The sequence below is a fragment of the Phyllopteryx taeniolatus genome, chromosome 6 (assembly GCF_024500385.1).
Source record: "Phyllopteryx taeniolatus isolate TA_2022b chromosome 6, UOR_Ptae_1.2, whole genome shotgun sequence".
In the NCBI taxonomy this organism is placed as follows: domain Eukaryota; kingdom Metazoa; phylum Chordata; class Actinopteri; order Syngnathiformes; family Syngnathidae; genus Phyllopteryx; species Phyllopteryx taeniolatus.
The window spans coordinates 11142211-11153424 of record NC_084507.1 but is presented as its reverse complement, the minus strand read 5'-3'; the positions used below and the strand labels follow the sequence as shown (position 1 = coordinate 11153424).

The 11214-nt window shown below is 40.7% G+C and overlaps 1 protein-coding gene across 2 annotated transcripts in view; it reads left to right on the top strand.

Moving 5' to 3' along the window:
* Positions 1-44: 44 nt before the first annotated feature.
* adam22 (ADAM metallopeptidase domain 22) overlaps positions 45-11214 on the top strand; it is a 78829-nt gene continuing 67659 nt past the window's right edge. For both annotated transcript variants that reach the window (XM_061777427.1, XM_061777426.1), the window contains exons 1-3: positions 45-177; positions 375-541; positions 6795-6871. In XM_061777427.1, coding sequence (XP_061633411.1) covers positions 69-177; positions 375-541; positions 6795-6871 — 353 coding nt within the window. In that variant the 5' untranslated portion in view covers positions 45-68. The remainder of the gene's footprint in view (positions 178-374; positions 542-6794; positions 6872-11214) is intronic.

Here is an 11214-nt window from a genome sequence, read left to right as displayed (position 1 = left end):
ATCGTCCCCTAGCGAAGCCCGTCGTGGATTACCGCATTGTTTTGCCATTCCCATCCAGAGACGTCGCGATGAAGATGATGATGATGATGATGATGCGCGCACCATGGTGGATTTCCCTTTTGTGCGTCTGTGGTTTGATGCACGTCGGTCACCAGAGCAACCCCCATTCCCAGAATGGTAATCCATCATAATATTATTATTAGTATCACGATTTAAGTAGCGTTTATTTAGTTATATTCTACCCTATACCATTGCTGCTCTACGTTCTTACAGGGAATTGGCAAATGAAAGCAATGGGCATTTTCATATGGGGGTGGATGTGTCTTTTTGTCCTCAACAATAATAAAATGGGTGGTCTCCCCTCCCCGGTGCAGGTGACGCTTCGTCGAACGTCAATACGCCTCGTAAGGGAGGCGGCACGTTGGGCAAGAAGAAGCAGGACACGGTGCCCGTCCGCCTGCTCTACAGCAGACACAACCATAGCATGATCGGCCACCATGAGCTCAGCACACGTGTCATAGGCAGCCCCGAATCCACACAGGTACACACCGCGCTTCGGTTTTTGGAGTAGTGGTGGTGGTGGCGGCGGAAGTTTGTTTATAGGTTTGCATCTCCCTGGAGTCCTCTGGTTGGGAAGAAACACGGGAGAAAAATATCAACAAAACATCTGGATGAAGCAACGTGATGCTCATCAGTACTTGCAGGCAAAACACAAATCTACATTTTCATGTTTAGATTTTTAAGAGGACGAATAACAATAAAAACAAACAAAATCATCAGTCATATCGTCATTACTAATACATTATAACACACACACACATATATATATATATATATTTTAGATTTTCAGATTTTTCTGTTCCTCAAATTATGCATAGCTGATATAAACGCTGACCATTGGGTCTTAACACGAAAGCATCAGCCGAAAAAACAGCAACAACAACAACATTATGTACTTCCACATGCATTCAAATGCCACAAGTTGCTATTGTACCCCTGCTCCACTAGGGGTCACAACACTTGGACAAATAAATACATAAGGCATCCTGTGTATGGTATACTGTATCAGTGTCATTCATTTAAGAGTTGAAGAAGGTACAGTTGACGATGTTTTTCTTCTCGCCGTCATAATGAATGCATGCATTGTCCTAACCGGCTGACTCTATTATGTGTTGTTGATTTTCACACTGAAATGGAAGGACTAATAACACATTTCTTAAATAAAAAAACGAACAAAATAGACTGAGAATTCTGAGCTGTTAAATTATATTAGCAAAGATATATCGGAACTAATATGAACTACTTTGACACCCCTTCGCTGTCTTGTTTTAAAGCATGAATATCTCACCGCTTGTCTTGACTCGCACACTTACTTGCTCAACTGGCAAAGCTGCTGAATAAACCATGTAATTGGCTAAGTCGTATCACGTGGGAGGACTTAGAATGCACATGATTGATTGGTCTCTGCATTTGCTGTGTGCACACATTTACCACAGTAATAACTTAGAGTATGCTAATATCATAAAAAGCTAATAATAGGCCTTTGTGCATTAAAACAAAAACAAAAAAGTCCAGGTCCGGATCCTGACTGGAGTCAGCATGTGACTGTAGAGTTTCTAGTAACCAGTGTGATGCAGTCACCATCATTATGGCTGTAACTGATTGAATCTCGTGATACACTATGTCTCATTGGTCTATTTCAAACGAAACAAATCACTTAGCATTATCCACACATGGCATGTGTAATTTAATGTGTGTGGGGCCTGATGTGAAACATTTATGTTTCATATATATCACATATTAGTTTTATATAACCTTTGCATGTTTTATTGTTCCATAGCTTTTAGACAGCGCAGTACTGTGCGCAGGACAGTTATGACGACTCCCTGGGTTTCTGTTACTTTCTCATTCTCTGCATGCACCCATTCCCATAAAGCTAAGTTTGAGTGCAGCTGGACGAAGCGAATTGTGTCAGAATGTTGTGGAAATGAGAGGGGTGTATTTCTTTATTTTCCTGTCTCTCCCACTTCTCTATAACAAAGGTGATTTTTTTTTTCTTTGCATGCGCTTACCCTGCGCTTGCAGGGGTAACAACTCGTGACGACTTGCACCTTTTCCTCTCTTTGCAAAGATTTTTCTTTCTTGTAATAAAAACCCACAAAGACAAGATTGCTTCCTTACTTATTTTGTCAGAAAAAGATTTGCCAAAACAGGCTCAGAGAGTGTAGTGGGCTACAGATGGTAGCAGTTGTTAAGCTAAGATACCCTTTGTGTCTCACACCTCAGACAAGATCGCAGTAGGCATCTGCCAAATAGAAACCCAAACTTACCAAATAAATCATGTATTCCTGGAGCATTGACCGTGTGTATACTTTATTTAAAATAATGAAAGAGAACTGAATTTACAACAACAAATGTCCATCAAAAAACTATTTGCCAAGAAATTGTGTGTCTGAGCCTTTTACACGGAACCCCCAAAAAAGGGGGATATTGTGCGTACACAACATGGCACAATCACATAATTAGATGAAGTCAGTACTAACGTGGTGCAACGTATAAAATAGTGGTCGGACAGAAACAATTGCTTTTTTAACACAACAGGGCTGGAGAAATTAGTGTCAGGTGTTACATTTATAGTCTTGGTTTTTTCTTCTTCTTGTGTTTTTAATTTGACCTATACCTTGATTTTATTGTTTGATTGTACGTTGTATGTGTGTGCTTTGAAAGGTGCCATGAAATAACATTCATTATTATTATTATTATGACACATATTCACAGGTATCTCCTCCCGGCGCTGTTACGAAAGGCGAAACATTGCCTGGTGGACTTGGTCAAGCTATTTCGCGTGGATTCCATTTATGCAGAAATTGACGAGAAAATAGATTAGTGATGGTAGTAGATGTTCACAAAGCCTTAGGAGAGTTGCCAGTCATCTGCGACGTCACATGAATAGAGTTTGATCACTTATTAGCTGTTTTTAGTGCCACAAGTCTAAAAACAAACCTGTCCAGTGGTTTTGAAAGGATGTCAAGCATGCAGCATGTTATTTATAGACTCACTGGGCTATTTTTAAATCAAAGATGCAAACATCAACACTGCCAGCGGAGGAGTAGCACAAAGTGTTGTGTTTGGTGTAAAAACAAAGCTCTCAAATGAAACTAGCCTGTGTGGCTATTTGCCAACTGTATGTGTCTGCACTTGGACAATGTGGAATGGAAAGTCATCTCTGGCGTAACTCGCAAATCAAGGAGGGAAGAGTTAGTAGATTACACAGCACACAATCACCGCTATCTCCTCACATCAGGCGTTTCATATTGCAGATTAGATTAGATGATATACATATACATACAGTATACATTTTACCCGCTCATATATACATTGAGTAGAGCAGCCAAGCTTACAAACAATAGAGGCTGTGCTCCTTGGGGAGCATGTGCTATAAGGTCACCCTTGGGTGAGCAGAGGGGTACCTCCTCAAACGAAGACCGTCGCCTCCCCCACGTTGTGGTCATGTAGCATCCACGTTGTAATGAAGGTAGCGCGCTCCACGAGGGTGGAAGGAGGGGGAGGGGTCCGCCAGAATGACTGTCGGCGGGCTCTCATTGACCCTGAGGGGTGTGGAATGAATGAATGAATCAAGCCGCGTGCACCATCTGTGTCCAACCCTCAATAGGAATGAGTATCCAGCTCGAGTCAAATCAATCATAGTCATGCAACCACAGTAATGCATGTCTGTGTTATACACCAATGACTGTATAGTCTGAAGAATGTATATTCAAGCCTAAAATTAATCATATCCTGGTGACATTATTAGAGAAGAGATGTTAGTATGATGTAAGCAGACTCATTTAAAGCAGAAAAAACGTGGTGTCCGAGTACTTTTGTCCAGGGAGTGTTTCAGTGTCATAATAGTAAGAGATGGCCAGTTGTTATGATAAATGATCGACCAGAAGTGTTGCTTCTGGGAAGCCATGTTACTGGTATTATTTTTAGTTTGGAAGGTTTCTTCTTCCTCTTTCAGTTCCCCTGATTAGACTCTCAGCTGGCTTGAGCAATTTATAAGGACTTAAATTTGTATCTTCTGTGACTGGTGTCATGCATTTGAGTCCATTTGTTTTTCCCATTTCCATTTGCCACTTTTGTTCGTTATTTCCTTCGAAACGATACGATTGTAAAAAAAAAAAAAAAAAAAATGATTGTAAAAAAAAAAAAAAAAAAGACTTGCTTAATTTACTTCAAATTCAATATCTTTCATAAGAATGACATTACATTGTTGAGCCGATACAGCCAGTTTTCAGAATTTTGTTTGATTTTACTAAAAAACACAGTAATTAGTAGAAGACTGACATGATTAGAATAGAAAAGAATAGAGTAGAAGGCCTTTTATTGTTACTAGACACACATACAATGCGATATACACACACAAACACACACAGCAGCTGAAATAAGTAATTAATACGTCACCATTTTTCTCACTAAATACATTTCCGAAGGTGCTATTGACATGAAAATTTCACCAGATGTTGGTAACAACCCAGGTAATTCATACATACAAGGAAAGTAGAACAAATAAGATCAGAAATTAAGTTATATATACAGTGGGTACAGAAATTATTCAGACTGCCTTAAAATGTTCAGTCTTTGTTATATTGCAGCCATTTGCTAAAATCATTTAAATTCATTCTTCCCCCCATTAATGTACATACAGCACCCCATATTGATGGAAAAAAAACGGAATTGTTGAACTTTTTGCAGATTTATTAAAAAAGAAAAACTGAAATATCACACAGCCATAAGTATTCAGACCCTTTGCTCAGTATTTAGTAGAAGCACCCTTTTGGGCAAATACAGCCATGAGTCTTTTTGGGCATGATGGATTTGGGGATCCTCCCCCATTCCTCCTTGCAGATCCTCTCCAGTTCTGTCAGGTTGGATGGTGAACGTTGGTGGGCAGCCATTTTCAGGTCTCTCCAGAGATGCTCAGTTGGGTTTAAGTCAGGGCTCTGGCTGGGCCATTCAAGAACAGTCACTGAGTTGTTCTGAAGCCACTCCTTCGTTATCTTAGCTGTGTGCTTAGGGTCATTGTCTTGTTGGAAGGTGAACCTTCGGCCCAGTTTGAGGTTCTGAGCACTCTGGAGAAGGTTTTTGTCCAGGATATCCCTGTACTTGGCCACATTCATCTTTCCTTCGATTGCAACCAGTTGACCTGTCACTGCAGTTGAAAAACACACCCACAGCATGATGCTGCCACAACCATGCTTCACTGTTGGACTGTATTGGACAGGTGATGAGCAGTGCCTGGTTTTCTCCACACATAGTGCTTTGAATTCAGGCCAAAACGTTCTATCTTGGTCTCATCAGACCAGAGAATCTTATTTCTCACCATCTTGGAGTCCTTCAGGTGTTCTTTAGCACTGAGAAAAGGCTTCCGTCGGGCCACTCTGCCATAAAGCCCCAACTGGTGGAGGGCTGCAGTGATGGTTAACTTTCTAGAACGTTCTCCCATCTCCGGACTACATCTCTGGAGCTCAGCCACAGTGATCTTTGGGTTCTTCTATACCTCTCTCACCAATTTCTCAGTGTGGCCTGACAGCCAACTCTGGGAAGGGTTCTGGCCGTCTTCCATTTCAGGATTATGGAGGCCACAGGGCTCTTAGGAACCTTAAGTGCATCAGATTTTTTTTTTTGTAACCTTGGCCAGATCTGTGCCTTGCCACAATTCTGTCTCTGAGGTCTTCAGGCAGTTCCTTTGACCTCATGAGTTGCATTTGCTCTGACATGCACTGTGAGCTGTAAGGTCTTATATAGACAGGTGTGTGGCTTTCCGAATCAAGTCCAATCAGTATAATCAAACACAGCTGGACTCCAATGAAGGTTTAGAACCATCTTAAGGATGATCTGAAGAAATGGAGAGCACCCGAGTTAAATATGAGTGTCACAGCAAAGGGTCTGAATACTTATGGCTGTGTGATATTTCATCCATCCATCCATCCATTTTCTGAGCCGCTTCTCCTCACTAGGGTCGCGGGCGTGCTGGAGCCTATCCAGCTAACATCAGGGCAGGAGGCAGGGTACACCCTGACCCAGTTGCCAGCCAATCGCAGGGCACATACAAACAAACAACCATTCACACTCACATTCACACCTATGGGCAATTTAGAGTCATCAATTAACCTACCATGCGTGTTTTTGGGATGTGGGAGGAAACCGGAGTGCCCGCAGAAAACCCACGCAAGCACGGGGAGAACATGCAAACTCCACACAGGTGAGGCCGGGGATTGAACCCCGCTCCTCAGAATTGTGAGGCAGACGCTCTAACCAGTCGTCCACCATGATATTTCAGTTTTTCTTTTTTAATAAATCTGCAAAAATTTCAACAATTCTGTTTGTTCTCTGTCAATATGGGGTGCTGTGTGTACATTAATGAGGAAAAAAAAATTTCGCAAATGGCTGCAATATAACAAAGAGTGAAACATTTAAGGGGGTCTGAAAACTTTCCGTACCCACTGTGTATATATAAATTCTCCTGACATTATGTTGGTCTTGTGTGTGTGGCTACAACATGGCTCAAAACCATCGCATTTCCATAATTTTCAACACCAGCAACAACGTAGATGAGCTGATGTCTCAATGAACATGGATGTCCTAATAAGGAGTCATTTTGTCGCTGGCGACAGCCTGCGGTCATCCATCCATGTCGATTTGTCCAATGCATGCAGGTCATTACGTGCTTTCCGATATATGAATATGCTAATAGCTTTAACTGATCTGTCCTTTCTTACGTCCTCTTTCAGGTGAACCATGTGGCCCAGGCCAGCTTTCAAGTGGAGGCTTTTGGCAGGAAGTTCACCTTGGACGTGGAGCTCAATCAGTGAGTTGTTCTTGCTGTCTGCACTTAGATGCTGCTGTAAATCCTCTCTTGCTTCCTTGTCCAGCTTGTCCTGCTCTGTGCAACCAAAAGTGTCAAGTCAGTCATTTGTTAATGCAATTCCTTTTAGCATTCACTCAAGAGTCAAATATGTGATGCTGGTGCTTATTTAGCTACTAGAGAGTCATTTTCTGGTGCCTCTATAGTATCTACAGGATGTACAGTTTGTGCATGTGTGTGGGTACGTACAGTATGTTTGTTATGGGAGAGATTCAGAGGCTCCATCATTATAGTACATGATTTACGGTAAAGGCTTAAGTGCTGCGCTGTCAGACACTAATATTGATCACCACTAATAGAAAGTGAGCAACTCACTTTCCGCTTTCCCTCTTTACTCTTGACTTCCCTCTCTCATTCTCTCACATCCCTCTCTTGTACACAAAGCATGATACACTCGCTCAGCTCCTCAGAAGAGGTTATGTTTTCCTCACTGACTGTTTGTTAAGCCTCTATTGCAGAGAGATCCCATATTCAGTGCCATTACCACAGAGATTCAGATAATTAAATAATTAGCGTCAGTGTCTGGTGTGATGTGTAAAATATTTTTGGGCCAGCGACAATTGCACAACAGGGCCAGGAGAAGTGAGTCTCAGTGTTAAAGTCCCCCACAACATATACTGTAATTTCTTTTGTATAATGCATTTTCACAACTGATGACTGAACAACAACCATCATTCATTTCTTTATGGTTAATTTTTCTTTAATGATCATGCTTTTCTGAAATGCTTGACAGTTAAATTTGAATCCCATTAAAATACATTTAAATGCGTTTCACCTGGCCCTTCATGTTTTTTTTTAAAGAATTGTACCCATCTTACAAATTCTGCCTGGGTAATCAAAGATATATGAACACAACTGTGTGTTTTCTCATTTACTAATAAAAGTAAGGCTAAGAATTTCAAAATAAGAGCACGTAAATAAAAATAATTACATTCAAATAAAGTGCTTAACTTCAGAATATTTCTTTGAAAAAACTAACAAAATACAGATAACATGATTTTTTTAAATAACTCTAATTCTAATAATTTAATAATTCTTTGAAAAAACTAACAAAATACAGATAATACTTACTGTTTTGGCCACGTCTGTCTCATAATTCTGAGGACCGGGGTTCAGATCCCGGCCCCGCCTGTGTGGAGTTTGCATGTTCTCCCCGTGCTTGCGTGGGTTTTCTTCGGGCACTCCGGTTTCCTCCCACATCCCAAAAACATCCGTGATAGGTTGATTGAAGACTCTAAATTGCCCGTAGGTGTGAATGTGTGTGGGAATGGTTGTTTATCCATATGTGCCCAGGGATTGGCTGGCGACCAGTTCAGGGTGTAGCCCGCCTCTCGCCCGGAAATGACTGGGATAAGCTCCAGCACGCCCGCGACCCTAGTGAGGATAAGCGGAACGGAAGATGAATGACTTACTGTTTTGAACATATGGATAGAAGCAAAATCATGCATTGTAAAAATGCATTATACATGGGTAGAAGGGTTTTCCAGAATTTTGAGGTCAACTTTGGGGGTGCATATTATACATGGGTGCACATTACACATGAGAAATTACAGTATTCTTGTTTTGTTTCTAAATACATGAAATATGTTTGAATATAAGTGCTGAAAACATGTGCAAAGACGTAGAACAATATAATACTGAATTGTCTGTCTAATGTCTTTTAAAGGAGACATATTTTGCCAAGCCAGCTTTTTCTATTATTTGGTATGTAATATTGTCTCTATGGTGCCTCAGTAAACATGTGAAATATAAATTAAAATCGTCCACACATTCCTGAGTTCCAGACGTTTTTCTGCAGAGAGGCCTGAAATCAGGTCATCCGAATTTCACAAGCTTATCTATGTCACTAACGAAGATCTCCGCCTGCTGAGCCAGTGCTGTCGACATAAGAAACACGTTTGGTGGTAGGTGTCAGAGGGGTCTTTTCTGGACACTTGTATGACAAAAGCAAGGTGTTTTCTGAAATGAAATTGACACTTTTATACTAAGTCCATGTTAGAGAGTCACTCTATGGAGGTTTAAATAGGGCAAAACCCTAATGTAAAAATTCAAGCTTGTGTAAGAGGTGTTGGTATTGCAATGCAATGTTCAATTTGATGCTAATCCTAGTGGAGGTTTCTCTAACGTCTGTCTGTAGTCTGGTATTAGAAGAAAACTAAAAGTAAAAAGGTGTTGTTGTTTTTGTCTTATCCAATTCATACATACAATATCCACTGGAAGTCACCATGAAATAAGCATTAAAAGCAGAAGGACAAGTGTCCAAGTTTTGTCCAAGTTGAATTTCATGATAAGTGTTATGGTAGTTGGAGATGATGGCCAGTCGTCATGTGGATTCTGTTAAGCCATTTTTAGCACGAATGCTGGATTTATTTTCGTAGGTTTCAATCTTTCATTTTTGTGAATGAAGGCCTTTGGTTTGGGTCTTCTGTGAGTGGTGTGGTGCATTTGAGTCCATTTGTTTGTGCTGTTTGACAAGAAATAGCACAAAGTAAAAATGGAGACTGCTATCAGTTTGTCACTTGTGGTCAAGGCAACTTATGTTATGTTAACATTTTACATTAGCTTAGAGGTTAATCTCTTTATGTGATTGTTAATGTTAAAAAATGAGATAAGATGCAACATTTATTACACCTCCTCAATTGTCATTAAAAGTAAATGTTTAAAGTGTTTTATTGTAGATGTTACACGGGTTATCATCTACCTAAACTTGTATGTAAATGTGCATTGTACAGTTAATGAATGTTTGAGATGTCAACAGTTTGTGCACATAACAGATTGTCTTGGACTTTGGAGGTTCTACTGTATCTGCTTTGTATACAGTAAATCCCGCAGCTCATTGTGTGATACAGTGTTTTGTGTTTGTTTTGTTGGCACGTTTAAAATCAAAGTATGAACTTGCAGACACAAATATACACACGCTGTTCATGAGTGCAGAGTTTGATGACATGGTGAGCATCCTTCTCTAGCATAATCCTCTGCGCTCACAATATCATCTTGAAAGGAAGCACACAAGTGGAAATCCCATTTCAAGATGACCGGAGAAGGGAATTAGCCTCCGACCAGTCACTCTGTGCCACTTTAATGTGTTTGGCCGTGAATACCAATAGACTCAGCAGCCAGCCAAATGCGCTGCACCGTGGAACCAAAGTTGTAACAAAGAACGGAACTCTTGCTTCTTCCATTAGTTTTGTGTTGGCCTCTTCTTATTCCTCATGTCATTTTCAGACATCATAAAATCGCTTTCATTTCATAAATCATTAATTAATCATAAACAATAAAAACAAATGACCTGCATAATATTTCCACTTCATTCCTGCATTGTTGTTATTGGTCGTATCTTCAAGATGTGTACATTTTTGTTGTAAACAAATTGGTTAACAAGCAGCACCGTGGGGTAGTGATTAGCATGTCTGCCTCAATCTTGGCGACAGCCTTCCAGTGTGGCGTTTGCGTGTTCTTCTTGTGCTTGTGATGGTTTTCTCCAGTGCTCCGGCTTCTTCCTACTTTCCAAAAACATGCATGTTACGTTCATTGAAGACTCCAAATCACAGATGTAAATCTCAAGGCTTGGGGGTCAGATCCTGCCTACCACATCACTTTATGTGGGCCACTAAAGCAAGTCATCTATGTCTCATTCATGTTTTTGCTCAAATCTGTACCAAATGTTCACATTTTCTTCACTTTTAACAATTGAGCAATAATTGAACGAACTATTTTATTTGACTTCATACAAGCAAATCAATCGCCATTCGGTGAAATTCGTCGCTTTGAACCCAAAATTTAATTGATTCAATTCATTTAAGTGAATCGCACAGATCCGATGAGTTTTTCCTGGACGGGGGCGGGCCGCGGTCACTGTCGCTGTCGTTACTCCTTGAACGTTGGCAGCTAGGTCCATTCCACACATCCACCCTCCACACATAGATGTAATTTCTGAATATTACTCCGTGGCGGACTAATATGCAAAAGCGCATCGGCCTGAGCTTCCGCCTGTGCGCTCGGGACCTGCTTTGGCGTCACAGGAGTTGATGACACCAGAAAAAACACTTACGCCGCTTCAGCTGTTAAGAAGTAACGGTACTTTTACTCCGTTTCAATGATCAAAATGTCGCTCGCTACTTTTATTTATCAATTATTGCTTATTTATCAACTATTTCATGCGCAAGACTTGGACTTCCGCATTGGGCGCTGTTTGCGCCAATCCAGTTTAAGCCCTACTGACGTTTAAATCTAGTTCACCAATCAAATGATTGCGAAGCAAACGTAACATTGGCGACAAGAGCTGA